Genomic DNA, 16975 nt, shown 5'->3' with positions numbered 1-16975 from the left:
ATTATGCGCGCGCTATTTTCAGCTACGCCGTTATTGTCACCGGGGCAATTTGAATTAATTACGCTCAACGTCAATATTGGTGCAACAACGGCGTACCTCAGACAGGTACAGCTTGTTGAATGAGCGCTCGTGCTGTCACAACGTGTGAGGAGCGAAGAAGAGGAGAAGTGGAGAGGAAGATGAAAGACGCGTCGTGGAGAGAGTCGGACGGAGCAGCGGGGTGACTGCAGGCTGGCCAGCTGTACGCACAGCAGCTATACATCACGGGTCTATATTTAGCGCAGGCCTTCCTACAGCCATCAGCAATGTGAAGCGGCAGTATCGCCGGTAGAGAAGAGAAAAGGCGGGGAGAGGTGGAGGGACGACAGACACAGCTGGGGGGGGGGGATCAGAGCGGAGCCGAGTTGTTTTGCGCTGTTGCCATGGTGACAACGTGACCGGGGCTGTAGCAAACTGACAGTTCTCAAGGCACAGCGGGTTGCCACGGGTGACAGCTGTCAGTCAATCAGCGGAGTGAGGAGACAGATCGGCCGATGATCACCTTGGATTAGAGAGCGATGCAACATATCTGTTTAATCCCCACGTCCCAAAGGCGCTGCTCTCTGGTGTGTGTGTGTGTGTGGTCATGCCCCCCCCACCACCACCCTTTTTGCTTTTTTAACCCCTGCTCGTCTGTCTGAACTTTTTGTCAGAATTTGTGTGTGGGTGCAAATGTCGGAGTGTGTTGTCACTTTGTGTCCACACTGTGAAACATCCACAGAGTGAGTGGAGCCGATTCCATTCAGCTGTAGCTGCTGCCTGGGTCCTTCCCACAGCTGTGCGCTGGAGGACAATCAAAGGCCTGGTAGTGAGCCCTCTGATTGTGGTGTCACACTCGGACCCATTCCCCTCCAATTACCACACTTGGATTAGCAGCGTCTAACGAGCACAGCGTCACTCTGATGTCAGGAGAATTATGGTCTGATTAGAACAGGGATGCGCTTTTCAACACGCTAAGTTGTTTCTTTCTTTTCTTGGCAAATCTCCCGATGGTGGTCATCTCTGGTCACCTGCTGTGGAACTAAGTCCGACCATTGGACGCTTTTGTAAATCCATTGGTTAAATTCTGCACTCATCATAGCTCCAGCCTTGGCACTTTTCTCCTGGCGCAGAGATGTCAAAGCACCTGAGTCATCTCTGTGACCCTACAACCATTAGACCTTTAACAGTATTCACATGTTATGACAGCAACCCCATGTAAAGACAATACTTTACTGGTACTCTGGTAATTAGAGGGTAGTTGTTCAAAGCACGATTTCCTCAACCAATGAAGCAGTCAATTTGCCACTCCAGTCAGAAGAGAATAGAAAGCCCCAGCGAAAAATGATGATGTATACTTTTCCCCTCAGATCTAACACAGCCTAATTGGGAATGTGGTCAAAATGTTGTTGCGTGTCTCCACTCTTTGGCTTTTAACAAGAATTGAGGCTTTATGTGAGAAGCCAACTGAATTTCACAAGCTGACCTGGTTTCTTTTTTCTCTTTCCTCCTTCTCTCCTTCCCTACATTCTCCTTTCTGTCCCTACTTCCCATCTGGCTCTTCGTTTCCTCCCCTGTCTCCTCTCTCTGCTGTCTTCCTCTCCAGGAGTGCGCCCTGGGCTGGATGGGACCCACCATGCCCCCCAGTAAGAAGGCCCAGAGCCCCAGTAGTGGAGCCAGTGCCTCTCAGGGTATGAGCCCGCCATATCGGCACGGGGACGCCGCCACAGCAGCATCCGAGGCGGAGGCGGCCGACCTCTCCCTGTCCCTGTCCGCCTCCTTCTCCAAGGCCGAGGACGAGGAGCTCACCAGCCTCTCCTGGCTCCACGAGAGCACCGACCTCCTCAACAGCTTCAGCCACTCGGGGCTGCGTAGCGTCTCCCCTCTGCAGGACCCCGACGGTCAGCACCCCCGCTCGCCCTCTTCCTCGTCTCCCTCCCCGGACGACCCCTTGCTCGGCGATGCACACTCTGCGTACGACTTGGCGGCAGGGGCCAACAGGAAACCGCCGTACTCCTTCAGCTGCCTGATCTTCATGGCCATCGAGGACGCGCCAAATAAGCGGCTGCCGGTGAAGGATATCTACGGCTGGATCCTGGAGCACTTCCCTTACTTTGCTAGCGCCCCCACTGGCTGGAAGAACTCAGTGCGCCACAATCTGTCACTCAACAAGTGCTTCAAGAAGGTGGATAAAGACCGGAGCCAGGTAAAGACATCAGCAGTAGTGCACAGCAGTGTTGGATAATGTTTACTTTCCCTCCAGCTAAGGGCTGCTATCGACTTTTACTTTGTGATTACCAAACAAAGTAGTGTATCCAAAAAAACATGATCCAATTCTTCTTCAGTTCAGTTCATGTATTGTTCTAGACTTAAACCATATATTCTGACCTAATCAGGAACATGTCAGATTCTCTTAAGACATGAGATGTCCTGTGACCTAAACGTCCAAGTTGTTCCTTTAAAGTAAAGGGATCAATGTGGATGGCAGGCTACAATTTATCAGCTGGAGTCACTAACTCATTCTGTGATTTAGCCATAAACCATAGAATAACTGATATCTGCAAATCATACATCATGATTTCTATGCACTAGACCAAAGATTGTATTGTCATGAAAAGGCTGCTCTGTATTGTGTTAACATTTTACAAGATAGTGAGTGGTTCGTTTGTGTTTGTTTTTGCCGTGTGGATGAACAATCTAGCGTTAGCTAGATGAGTTTCCATCACCATACATTGTGGCTACAGTGGAACACTGACCAACAGGTAGCGCTAGCAGCTACTTTTATAAGTCAATGGGCCTCATGCAAGAAGCACCTGATGAACTGATTGGTTCTGAAGTGTCTTGTTTGAGTGATTTAGGAGAACTTGCTGCATTCACCAATCTTCTCGTATTTTGAATTTTCTCTTACGAACACAATTCCAGAGAGGTCCAGAGTGTGACCTCACCCTGCTGTCCAGACGAAGTTGTTCTCTAATGTATTGTATTCCTTTGAAGCAACTTTAAGATGGAAACCCTATAAATTACACTTCATAATTGACATTATCCTGTTTAACTATTCAAAATGATGGGCTCATATCATTCTGAATGTATTCATGTGGATGAAAAGCAGTCCTCGCTGGATATAAGGCCAAAACAAATTATTCATCAGTTTCAACTAATTACGCTATTATCTCACACAGCATATGATCTGGTTTTCTACACGCACTCAAACTCTTTGAAGTTGACTTCTAAGTAAAATATTAATAAAATACTGATAAAATGTCTGTCAGTGTCACAATTAGGCCATGGTGAATCAAAGGATGTACTCATCCATATGATTCTATGATTTATTTAATGTACTCAAATCAAAATGAATTATGTCTAATATAATATGCCTAAATGATATTTCCTTCATCATTTTAATATCCTAGTGCGTGGCTGTACGCTGGTTTTCATACTGTGACACTGACTGACATGATGCAGGGACTTTCCTAATCCCTTTTCATTCTGAATCCATATTCTGAATACGTATATTGTAAAACTCACTTCAGCCCATTGGTGAATACAGTACGCAGCCCATTGCTCCTCCGTCGTGTGTGGTTCTCACTGGCTTCACAGCCAGACGGTTATCAGCGGTTTGCAGGCATATCCAACTTGAAGTCAAACATATTCTGTATTTTGTCTACAGCTGTACCAGATTCGGCCTTATCAATAGTTGATGATCTCTGCTTTCATAGTTCTCTTTCACTCAGACGTTCTGCACTTCCCCAGTGGGAACAGCATTTCTCCTTTGATTTACGTCTTGATACAGTCTTTAGACTGGCTTTCCTATCCAGATTTTACTCCATTAAATACTCGGGGTAAACGGGAATGAATCCCTCACTCAATTAGCGCTAAATTAATACTGGAGGATTTAATAACACGGATGCCAGCAGACATCAGATTCCATCTTGCCCGAGGGTGTCGGGGGTGGGGGACAAACAGCGATGATCGATGCTGGCTTTTCGTGTTCAGTTGATAGAGATTATACTGGAGGATATGGGAGCTCGGTATGCTTTCCCCGCCCAGCATGTGAACCTGAACTCTTCCTTTGGAGTGAGCTGTGTGTGTGTGTGTGTGTGTGTGTGTGTGTGTGTGTGTGTGTGTGTGTGTGTGTGTGTGTGTGTGTGTGTGTGTGTGTGTGTGTGTGTGTGTGTGTGTGTGTGTGTGTGTGTGTGTGTGTGTGTGTGTGTGTGTGAGTGAGTGAGTGAGTGTGAGAGTGTTGAGGAACAAAATGGTTGAAGTATGAAGAGAACATGGTGTGTGTGCATTCATGTGTGTGTCTGTGCACACACCCTCACGCTATGCTGTCATCTGGCCCTTGACTACAACGGCACAGTTTCTCTTGTATACATAGCTCCATAGTAACTAGGTTGCAGTTGACATAAAAGTATGCTGTTGCTGGAGCAACGGGAAAACTGATTTGGTTTTACTGACTTAGGCGTGTGTGTGTCTGAGCACTGAGGTACTGAGTGGGGGAGAATTAGTGTATGTATATGCACATGTACTTGTGTGTGTGTGTGTGTGTGTGTGTGTGTGTGTGTGTGTGTGTGTGTGTGTGTGTGTGTGTGTGTGTGTGTGTGTGTGTAGAGGTGATTTGGGCAAGGACAGCCTGTCTTGTCTTCCTGTCACTGCACACCGTTTAAGACAGCACGCTAATTAACCCTTCAAACCTATTCCCCCCCCCTCTCACGCACACACACACACAGGGCATGTCTGACACACAAACAAACAAGTGTGCACATACACACTCTGGAGCATGCGTGAATGCGCTGAAGGCTCACACACACACACACGTGCGTGAGCGCCGTGTCGATGTAGAAATGAGGGCACATCTCTGCAGACTCCGACTCTACCTGCCAAGCGCTGCACTTTATCTGAAGCAGCAATTACAGAATCTCTGTAATTTCAGTCCGACTCCGCCATTCACAGCTTTTCACTGAGAAGATCTGCATGTGAATACTCCGGCTTTTTTCTCTCTTTCTCCCTGCTTTGCTTTTTCCTTTACCTGTTCATGTCTTTTTGAATCGAGCGTGCAATTACAGGGTCCGAGATATTTTTTCTTTATGTGGCATTATACTCTGCACTCGCTGTGGTAAAGAAGGAAGACTAGGGGTTTTGGTTAAGGGGAGGTCAAGTGATTGCTGTGAGTGACAGACAGGGATACACATGGGGGGTGGAGAAAGAGAGAGAGACACAGAGAGAGAAGGAGAGAGGGAGAGAGACGCAGGGAGACATGGCTTACTGTGATCGCACCAAATCATATTTCCATCAATTTACAGAGGTGGAGATTAATATGACAGCGGCCTATTTGTTCCAGTGACTGTATTTCTGGGTCATATCCAGGCAGATGACAAGATGGGGACTAGTTTAGAATAAAGCCGCTCCTCCATCGGTGTGTGCGTGTGGGAGTGCGATCTGCTGTCGGAGAGCGTCCCAGCGTTGCCATGGCTTTGTTTACTAACAGGATTCTTCTCTGTGCTGAATGACATGCCTTTAATGACAAGTGTTGTTGCCCTCAGACTACTGGATCAGTGCTGAAGATCAGTGTTGTAACAGCACAACACACACACACAGTGATACACTTCTCAAAGCCTCTTATGAAATCACAGCAGAGACAACAGGCAGTTTTGTAATCTAAGGCTCACTATGAAGTCTCTGTGTGTTGCATTTAAGTGTGTCACCTCTAACCTAACCTCAGATGAGAAGCGCCCTTGATTCCTTTACTCTTCCACTTGGAGCGTTATGAACTGTGGCATTTGGAGTGAGCTTAGATGTGTCAGCCCGAGGTGCTTTTTTGACGCTCATATATCAGCAGGTCGCTGCCACTGATGTGTCTGCAAAAGTGAATATTATTCTACCGCGTTCTCTCAAATCACTAACACACGATATTTATTTAGGTTTCACTTTCCTAATGTTTCCATTTCAAGTGTGCATGTAGAAGAACACTTCACTTTGTTTTTTGTAGGTTTTTTGTAGGTTTTTGTTATGAATAGTTTGACACAGAACACGTATATTGTATTTTTTTCAGAGTCCACACTGCAAATAACGGCATCGACCAATCACGTTGTGCAGAAAGGACATGTTCCAAATTTACACTTTAGAGTACAACAACACTGAGGCTCCGTAGTCACAATAAGACTTTATGACTCCTTTCAACCTTGGCAAAGGCAGTGCAGACCAGATCCACTCCTTCTGTTATTCCCTTTCACAATAAAAGCCTCGACATATATGCTGTGTAACTGTTTACCAGAGGGAACTGAAATTCACTCAGCGCATTTAGCCAAGAGGGAACTCAATAAAAAAGCTGACATTAGCTTATACAACATACCTCAGACAGACTGCCAGACACTGCTCTTTTCATGGTCACGCCCCCGGTGTGTAAAGGCCTCAACACTACCAAAGACGCCACCTTTAAAACAAGACTGTGACAGTATGAGAAAGTAGGCTTGTGTTCGTGAGCTTTGTAATCAGGGTCATTTTCCCCTCTCCTTTTTACAAAACCAGATACAGCGAGTCTTAACCAAGACGTGCACCATTCACAAGTGATACAACGAAAAAACATCAGTGATATACAGCCACAATGTGGCAACACTCTGAGCTTAGCATTAAGCTCGTGTTTGAACAATCTTTTTAAAGCTGCCCTAATTAATATTTTCAAAATAGAAATGTGTTCATTTACTATGTGTAATATGAGAGGGATCCCTCATAGTGACACACCCACAGAGAGTTACCACCACATTCAGCGTTTCCCCTCAACTGTATCAGCTTTGTAGCATCTTTCAGCTCCTTGATTTGGTTTTATGGCCCACAAAGCGTTTTGGTTCAGTCTCACCGTTAGTTAAGGTAGATCAGGGAGAGCTTTGTATAATAAAGCCACTGAACGCTGTATACCTGCCCAGTATACGCCAGACAGAGAAAGTCAGCAACTAGTTGGTGAACATAGTGGGTGACCAAAACAGACATAAAAGAAAAGACTCCAAATAAATGCGAATGTCTCTGCTGGATATGTACGGCCAGTTGTTGGCTAACACGTTAGACAACTTTATAAGGAGTTAATATGTCAATGCTGTCTTAACAGCGTGTTCCACTTAATAATGCTTTAATAAGCTATTATAATATATAGCTGACTTTTTCTATTGTGCTATTTCTGTCATTGTGAGTCGTGAGTAGGAGGATAAACCTTGTTGTCGCACATCATTTGTTTAGGGTTCATGTAGCCTAAGTGAAGCCATTTGAAGATCTGTAAGACTGGTTCATGGTCGTGTCCACGGAGGAAAATGATGCCACCATGACAAGTTCAGATGGAACGAAATCCCAAAGGGCCTCACTGAGATGAATTGCTGAGTGACATCATATCATAGGTGCTTTGGGAGCTGCTTACACCGGAGTAGGCCCAGTTTGTGCTTCTCATGTAATCAGTGTTTTTACATTTGAGACTTTTGCATTTCTGATATATTCCAGTCACAGATGGAAGTTTAGTTGAGATTCGTTGTGAGATTGGTTAAAAATGTTCTGACCGGAGGGAATATTTTTATCGTCTTTGGGAATTCTATAAATGTCTTCAGTGTTGGCAAATAACCTGCAAAGTTTTTAAAAGTTTGTGTATTTGTGTGGAAAGCAAAGAGTTTCATGGCTAGGTTGTAAAAGCAAATGAAAAAGACTGCAAACACATACAGGAGAAGCACATGGCAAACAGGTTTGGTACTAGTGGAAGGAAAGTCAATTCATAACACTTGCAGAAGAAATTTCCACATATTACTCCTCCCCATTATGGATGTAGGAACAAAAATATCGTGGTGTCTGACCAACGAGTATCTTTCACACCCAACAGAGAGCCTCTTTTTCCTGTTGTCTCTTTGTTGTCAAACGGCCTTCAACGAGAACAGAAATGGCCTGTAGCAAGCAGCTTTATCAGAAGAAATCCCGCCGTTCTTCTTCTTGTCCCTCTCTCTGCCTCGCTCTGCCTCTCTCTGCCTCTCTCTCTCTGCCTCTCTCTGCCTCCCTCTCTCTCTCTGCCTCGCTCTGCCTCTCTCTCTCTCTCTCTCTGCCTCTCTCTGCCTCACTCTCTCTATCTGCCTCACTCTCTCTCTCTGCCTCGCTCTGCCTTGCTCTGCCTCACTCTCTCTCTCTGCCTCGCTCTCTCTCTCTGCCTCGCTCTCTCTCTCTGCCTTTCTCTGCCTCTCTCTCTCTCGCTCTGCCTCGCTCTCGCTCTGCCTCTCTCTGCCTCTCTCTCTCTCTGCCTCGCTCTCTCTCTCTGCCTTTCTCTGCCTCGCTCTCTCTCTCTGCCTCGCTCTCTCTCTCTCTGCCTCTCACTGCCTCACTCTGCTTCTCTCTCTCTCGCTCTGCCTCACTCTCTCGCTCTGCCTCGCTCTGCCTCGCTCTGCCTCGCTCTCTCTCTCTCTCTGCCTCGCTCTCTCTCTCTCTCTGCCTCGCTCTCTCTCTCTCTGCCTCGCTCTCTCTCTCTGCCTCGATCTCTCTCTCTGCCTCGCTCTCTCTCTGCCTCTCTCTGCCTCTCTCTGCCTCGCTCTCTCTCTCTGCCTTTCTCTGCCTCGCTCTCTCTCTCTGCCTCGCTCTCTCTCTCTGCCTCTCACTGCCTCGCTCTCTCTGCCTCTCTCTGCCTCGCTCTCTCTCTCTGCCTCGCTCTGCCTCTCTCTCTCTCTCTGCCTTTCTCTGCCTCTCTCTCTCGCTCTGCCTCGCTCTCGCTCTGCCTCGCTCTCTCTCTCTGCCTCTGCCTCTGTCTGCCTCTCTCTCTATCTGCCTCTCACTGCCTTGCTCTGCCTCGCTCTCTCTCTGCCTTTCTCTGCCTCGCTCTCTCTCTCTGCCCCTCTCTGCCTCGCTCTCTCGCTCTCTGCCTCGCTCTGCCTCGCTCTCTCTCTCTGCCGCTCTCTCTCTCTCTCTGCCTCGCTCTCTCTCTCTCTCTCTGCATCCTCTGCTGTAGTTCTCAGCTCTTTACAGTCACGCAGTTCCGCTTCATTTCGCCTCATATTGTTTTTGTTCAACTGAACTGAATATCTTAATTGGTGTTCAGACATGTATCCATGCTTCACTATATTAACTCGAAAATGCATTTCCTGCTGAAAATGCGTTGGAATGCTTATTTTGAAATGGGGTGTGGGGGGTGGGGGAGAAGGGGAGAGGAGACAGAATCATGATGTTCGATAAACACAAACCGGTTATTAAATGACAGGCTCATCACAAGCATTTCAGTTAGGATTCATTCTGTGGGGCTTTTATTTTAAAATGGCATGTGTGTGTGTGTGGGGGGGGGGGTGGAGGAGGGTGGAAAGACCTCTAAAGATCCCTAAGACCTGAAAGACTGTATGAGAGAGAGAGACACACAGAGAGAGAGAGAGAAGAAAGAATGAGTGAGAGCGAGAAGAAAGAGAGAGAGAGAGAGAGAGAAGAAAGAAAGAGAGAGAGAGCGAGAATAAAGAATGAGAGAGAGAGAAGAATGAGAGAAAGAGAGAGAGAAGAAAAAATGAGAGAGAGAGAGAGAGAGAGAGAGAGAGAGAGAGAGAGAGAAATAATTCGTGAGAGAGAGAGAGAGAAGAAAGAATGAGTGAGAGAGAGAGAAGAAAGAATTTGTGAGAGAGAGAGCGAGACCTCTAAAGATCCCTAAGACCTGAATGACTGTATGAGAGACACACAGAGAGAGAGGGAGAGGAGTGTATGTGCGCGTGTGTCTGTGAGTCTGTGTGTTTATCAACATCACTAATTGGCTCAATCGCGAACACCTGTGTGCCTGAAGCCATTTGAAAATATTCTCCATAGAGATCCCATTGAAAATAAAAAGCTTAATAATTCAAAAAGTTTAAAGGTTAGAAATATGAAAAGTCATAGCACCCCTCTGGTGAAAGAGCTGAACATTTTAATAGTTGAATGGTTTCTGTAGCTTAAAAAATGGAGGAGAAGAGGGGCACGGAAGAAATAGAAGTTGAATAAAGATTTGAAGAACAATAGTTGGAATGTTTAACAGCATTCCAACAATAAAGAAACAGGATAACAATAGTTGGAATGCTTAACAGCATTCCAACAATTGGTGAGAGAGAGAGAGAGAGAGAAGAAAGAATTTGTGAGAGAGAGAGAGAGAAGAAAGAATTAGTGTGAGAGAGAGAAGAAAGAATTTGTGAGAGAGAGAGAGAGAGAGAGAGAGAAGAAAGAATTTGTGAGAGAGAGAGAGAGAGAGAGAGAGGCTCTGATATCTCTGGCAAACTTTTTCATTTGGAGATTGTCTGCTGTTTTATCGTTTACAGCTTAAATGACTGTTGTCCTGCTCTGCCATGTCTTTCCTCGTCTCTCCCTCTTGTGTCGCGGTGTGTGTAAATGTCACTCGAATCAGGAAACTTATCAGAATACTCATGTCTCATTGGCCGAGATGCAACACGTAACAGCTGCAACAAATCATGTGTGTGCGGCTTTTATTTTAAAATGGGGTGGGTGGGTGTGTGTGTGTGTGTGTGGGGGGGGGGGGGGCGTGGAGGAGGGGGGAAAGACCTCTGCAGATCCCTAAGACCTGAATGACTGTATGAGAGAGACACACAGAGAGAGAGGGAGAGGAGTGTATGTGCGCGTGTGTCTGTGAGTCTGTGTGCTTATCAACATCACTAATTGGCTCAATCGCGAACACCTGTGTGCCTGAAGCCATTTGAAAATATTCTCCATTGAGATCCCATTGAAAATAAAAAGCTTAATAATTCAAAAAGTTTAAAGGTTAGAAATATGAAAAGTCATAGCACCCCTCTGGTGAAAGAGCTGAACATTTTAATCGTTGAATGGTTTCTGTAGCTTAAAAAATGAAGGAGGAGAAGAGGGGCACGGAAGAAATAGAAGTTGAATAAAGATTTGAAGAACAATAGTTAGAATGCTTAACAGCATTCCAACAATAAAGAAACACGATAACAATAGTTGGAATGCTTAACAGCATTCCAACAATTGGTGAGAGAGAGAGAGAGAGAAGAAAGAATTTGTGAGAGAGAGAGAGAGAGAGAGAGAGAAGAAAGAATTTGTGAGAGAGAGAGAGAGAGAGAGAGAGGCTCTGATATCAGCATTAACAGCATTCCAACAATAAAGAAACAGGATAACAATAGTTGGAATGCTTAACAGCATTCCAACAATAATCCCTTGTTTATCTGTATATATACATATGTATATAAATATATATATATATATATATATAGCTATATATATATTTATATGTATATAAATAGAGATATACACAGTAAGTAATGGTTGATGCTTTTATCGCAGTGGGTTAATACGGCTTAAACACAACCAGGGTTGATGCTTTCACTCTGACTGTGGATGTCCATCATAAAATGATATGCAGTCCTAATACTTTAGATTGGTAGTATAGGTTTAGTCATATTGCTCATGAAAATGCTCTGAACAACAAAGCCTCTTATGACGATGCCGTCATGTTTCTCTGCACAGAGAGTGGCAGCTCTGTGCTCTCTGTGCATCATACATCTCTTTTAATCTCATTTCATTGCTGAGCTAAAAAACAAGTTTACTTTCTCCTCCCTTAACAACCAGAATGAACAGTTTAAATGGGTCTCTACTCTCTACAGTACATTGGTGCTATTGTTAGTTTTGATGAAACTATTGAAAGCTGCATCATAACATCTGTTATAATTTAGCAGTTAATTGGAACTATTGTTTTTGTATTATAATCAAATACCATAAAAAGACCAAAACCAACAATGCGCACATCTCCCAATACTTTCTGACTTCCCTACTCTGTCTATGGCACTTAGGCTCAGGCCTGTTTTGAAGCCTGGAGTTCAGCATTTTGGCCGTCCCTATCTTGTTTTTTTGCAACCAGAAGTGATACAAGCAGGTGGAGCGAAGTACAACTGAACTCTGGAGATGTAAATCTAAAAATAAGAGAGAGAGAGATGTTCTAAATATAAAGTTTCATATCCCAAAAGAGCCGGGCACTGTAGTTTTTAGCAAACATTACTTAACAAGGGGAAATTGTGCACGTGTTGGGGACTATTTCCAGCTGTGGATGAATACACATTTGGAGTTGTAGTGAGTATTTACAGCAGCATGGCGGTGTATGTGGGACTGGCTGATGGAAATAAACGGCTGTGTTCATTGTATTAAAGCAACATGTCAATCAGTGCAACAGTGTGGCTCATGGATGTGTTTTGAATCGGAGGTGTAACAATGGAGCAGAGTTCAACATTTTGTGACAGATTTTACTTTTGTTGCGCATTAAACAAATATCCAACATAATGTGTTAATTAGTGAGCTTTACAGGCGTTGGTGATGTTGTTACCTTTGAACTGAGCCAGGCTAGCTATTTCCCCCCCCCGTTTCAGTCGTTATGCTAAGCTAAGTCAAGTCATGAGCTACAACTTATGTGTGACAGGTAAATATACAGTAAATGTGAAAAGATAGGCTGGAATGCAGTAGCAGTAGTCTCGTGTTACTGGCGGGTCAGTGACAGCAGGACTTTTTAATATCTCCCATTTCCAAGGGAGACCAGCCCCCACAGCTTATATAACACAGTAAACAGATGTTGGCAACACACAATCCCCTCTCTCTCTCTCTCTCTCTCTCTCTCTCTCTCTCTCTCTCTCTCTCTCTCTCTCTCTCTCTCTCTCTCTCTCTCTCTCTCTCTCTCTCCCCCTCTCTCTCTCTTTCTCCCTCCCTCTCTATTTCTCTCTCTCTCTCTTTCTCTCGCTCTCTTTCTATCTCTCTTCCCCTTTTGTCTTTTGCTCACACTATGATGTGTCCAGGTCAAGTTACAGTGTTTTCTCCATCATAAAAATATCTGTACATTGCTCAGTATTGTGCAGTTTTACCACACAGAGCAGTATGAAAACTGCTGCTTTCTAAAACACAACCACAACCAGCTGGTGTAGTGACACAGATACATGTAATTAAATCTGTTTCCTTTAAGTGTTATATTGCTTAAACTTACAATTTGAAGTCTAATTCAGTGTCAGTTTCTTGCTGGATGAGAGTAGCGGTGAACATTTCCAGGTTTGGATCACTAGTTGTGTAATCCTGCTCTTTTGCTGCTAAAACACGACAGATATTTTCCAGCACACAGAGGCAATACCAATAAACACATCATCCAGAAAATAGTGCTCATATGTGAGACCAGGTGGGGTCAGAGGATCTAAATTGAGATCAAGACCACCTGCTCTTACGCCGTAAGATCCACCGTTGTGGAGGCTTCCTATTTTTAAAATCTGTGAATCAAAGTTGACCCCCCTGAAAACTTAAAGGCAATCTCTGACCTCAAACACTTTTTGTGATTACCCTTTTCGAGACACTCTGCCTTTCTCTCAACTTTGCGAATTTGCCAGAAAATGGAAAGTCCATTTCACCTCCTCTCGCTTCTAAGCCCAGAAGATGCCTGTTGCCAAGGCGACCGCTCTAACCCAGGTGACGGACCCTTCCTGTGAGCTGCGCCCTGTGATTGGCCTGTTGACCGGGGGGGGGGGTCTACAGATTGAGCGTTGTGATTGGCTGGGGGCCAAGCAGGGGACCCAGCAGACAGAGATTCTGTAGAGAGCATTGATTTAATCGGCTGGCAAGCGGGCAGACAGTAGACACACACACACACATATATATTTTGTATGTGTACGCAATCGGCTGGCAGGTGTAAGGGGAAATTTGGCCCAGTGGGGGTCACCTCTGTGGGAGCGAGTGTATGTGTGTGTAATATCATGCGCTCCAGGAGAGGCGTTGCTGGCAGTAATAGAAGCACTCCCAGGAGCAGACCACGCTGGGTAATATCACACTCCCTCTGGAACTTGCCATACAAACAGTCCTCCTCTCACACACACACTCAGCAGAACATGACACATATGGCCCGCGTTCAACACGGCTCACATACTAATGCAAAGAGCCAGACTCGGGGGCAGAAATCAACAGCGCTCAGCACACACATCCTCTGAGCTCCTCACGTTCTCACAAGGTCAGAGAATGTAGTGAGCACCGATTCACTGGACATCCAGGGATCAGGGACCCAGAGAGGCTCTGCATGCTCATCGCTCATTAGAAGTGATGCAGTTTGTATCGTCACACAGTGTGGCAAGGAATTTAGAAAGCCCAAAAAGTCAAATATCAGACATTGATGTGAGGGTTCATAGATTTGCTTTGCAGCACATCAGATGTTTATGCTTTTGTTATTTGACCTCTACTAGTTTTTGCACCAGAGCTGAAGTTGGTTAGCATGTCTTAATGGTTGCAGTATAGGAACGAATGCACCTTCTGAGACATTATTGTTTTCTGTGCAAACATTCCTTTCATCTCAGAGATGTATAGATTGTTGTTTATGGCGTATGATAATTGCTGCTGACACATTAAAGATCTTACACAAAATGAACTTCAAAAGTCAAATAATTACATTGAAAGGCTTTCGCAGAGTAGGATAAGAGCTGAGGAAATGTAAGGATGTTCTTATTTTAACAATGGGGAACTTATTGGAACACACGTGATCAACCATGTGATCCTCTTATACGTTGCTCTTACACCACCTCATATTCTTCATGAGGCTTTTTTTTCTCATGAATTACTGATGACTTTACCAGAAAGACTGCAACACGTCTTCCCAGAAACACTGTCCTCCATGACTCTTTCATAGGGACTGTGTTTTGGGTAGAAGTAGTGGATTATCCACAGTAACAGGGACATTGTTTTTAAATGCGCCAAAAACATCTGAGATCTCTCATCCCAGGCAAATGTAACCAAAATGAACCGCAAAGCAAGACACCACGAGAGAAAAGTGAGTTGTGGTGAACGTTTGACTGTTGGGGAAACATTAAGGTGTATTTCTCATCTACTTCAACACAAAACGCTCCTCAGGTTTTAGAATCTGTCTCCAATTAATGCTCACACGCACGGCTCTGGCATGTCTGACATTTCCCTCTGAATAGATTCCTGCAGTATTTACAGAAATCAGAAGCCCGCACTCATGACATCTCCCCACCCTGTAGCCTGTACCTGTATCATATCACAGAGCACTACAAAGTGAGCTGAACATGAGCCACGACGGCTTTCATTTTATATTTACTTTGCTCCCTCCCCCTCCTCCTGCCAGCCTCAGTCTCTGCTGTACACAAACTCCAAATTGTGCCAAGTTCAGATGACAAGGCAGATGAAAGCAGGGAGAAGGCATGAGAGGTACGGGGAATGTATTTCATAGCGGCCCGTCTGAGATCCCTCCCTCCTCTATAATCTATAGGCTGGTTTCACTCCGATTGGGAGCCGACAGCTTCATTCGGTGGGGGGGGGGGAGCTGCTTTGATCTGAAAATACACACCATCATCGCCTCTGGAGTGGAAAAAAGTGAGAGTTTCCCTGTGTCTCAATCAGAAAAAAAAGCCCCTAGATTTGTTTCCGAAGAGCAGCAGAGGATTGGAAAATGAAGGATGTATTAACTCTTATTCCTCCGAGTGTTATCGTCATCGCAGTAAGGGAATGGTTGCTGTGTGCACAGGTGGTTTGGTAAATAAGAACCCGGTGTGTGCAGGGGGTGGACGGCCAGCTTGTGCTTGGGCTTTGGACCTGTTGTCTCACATCAGTGTGCTGTGATGTGCTTTGAGGGACCCACTAGCACTTCCAATAACTTCCCTCTCATCTTTCTTTCTTTCTTGCAGAGCATAGGGAAAGGCTCTCTGTGGTCCATAGACCCAGAGTACAGGCACAACCTGATCCAGGCGCTGAAGAAGACGCCGTACCACCCCTACTCGCCCGGCCTGGCCACGCCCTCCACCTCCCCTCCCACCCTGCCTCAGACATTTCACCACAGGTGAGACAGAGCAGCTGATTGGTTGATTGGTTGATGAGTTGGTATGTACAGACTTTATTCTGCTGGAAAACGGTTTGAGAGTTTGTATTAGACTCTATGATTGTATTGCCTAATTTTGCACATCACTGTGCGGTTCAGTAGTTGTCAACAAAGTTCTCTTGCTAAGACAGTTCCATCTGGGTCCTGAAAGTCTGTTTATAGTATCCTCCTCGATGGTTTAACATCTTACTGTCTCATATATATATCAAATATAATACGTGCTGTTGTCCCCTCCCATCTCAGCCATGGGCTGCTTTGCTTTTTAAAGACGTTTTTTAGCACCTAACTTCTTATCAAACCATCCCCTCTGGTTATTAGTATATAATGATTTGTAATTGTTCTAGGTCCCCTCAAGAGGACTACACACTCGTTTGTTTTCTCTGACTTTTGAAGCTTGTGTAGTTTTGGGTGCCATTTTGGTTCGGCTGAAACATCACAACGGGGCGGGACATGCAGCATTATGTGTCAATTAAGGGGCATTGATTATGCAAATGATCCAATCCCACACACGCACACACACACACGCTCTTTAGTGTAGTGAAGAGAGTTCGCTGGATCAGATTTGAAACGTAAAAAAAAAGTAAAGGTAGGTTATTAGAGTATGAAAATGTTATTGCATGAGGCTCATTTACTGAATTCATTAAGACTGAAAAAAACAAATGATTAACAATTTTGGTTTCAGTTGAGATGAATGATTCTTAGACTGTGTTATTTCTTATGAAAGGTTTAGTTATGGACGTGGTTACTTGTGTACTTCTTTTTGGAACACAATTTAGCAGTGAAATGGAATTGCACTTTAAGCAATTTTACATTGAAAGAACAGAGAACAGTGTTGTTTACTTGTGGAATGAGTTATATTAATGTTACCAGAGTCAATTCTGAGAAAGGCTTTGTATTTATGTGATAAGGGTATTTATGTAATTTAAGTCTTTGAGAATCAAACGATAAAACTCTCTCTCTCTCACACTCTCCCCCGCTCACTCCCCCTGTCTCTCTCTCACTCTCTCTGTTTGTCTGTCTCTCTCTCACTCTCTCTCTCTCTCTCTCTCTCTCTCTGTCCCCCTCTCACTCTCCCTATCTCTCTCGCTCTCTCTCTCTCTCTCCCCCTCTCCCCTCCCACCTGGCCCG

At 44.9% G+C, this 16975-nt stretch overlaps 1 protein-coding gene across 3 annotated transcripts in view; it reads left to right on the top strand.

The window, feature by feature from the left end:
- Positions 1 to 16975, top strand: part of ches1 (checkpoint suppressor 1) — a 65913-nt gene that overhangs the window by 32498 nt on the left and 16440 nt on the right. For all 3 annotated transcript variants that reach the window (XM_079291227.1, XM_079291228.1, XM_079291226.1), the window contains 2 exons: positions 1625 to 2224; positions 15657 to 15808. In XM_079291227.1, coding sequence (XP_079147353.1) covers positions 1643 to 2224; positions 15657 to 15808 — 734 coding nt within the window. In that variant the 5' untranslated portion in view covers positions 1625 to 1642. The remainder of the gene's footprint in view (positions 1 to 1624; positions 2225 to 15656; positions 15809 to 16975) is intronic.

The sequence above is a fragment of the Melanostigma gelatinosum genome, assembly GCF_949748355.1.
Source record: "Melanostigma gelatinosum genome assembly, chromosome: 19".
Classification (NCBI taxonomy): domain Eukaryota; kingdom Metazoa; phylum Chordata; class Actinopteri; order Perciformes; family Zoarcidae; genus Melanostigma; species Melanostigma gelatinosum.
The sequence above is the reverse complement of the archived record's forward strand: the minus strand, read 5'-3'. Positions and strand labels throughout refer to the sequence as shown.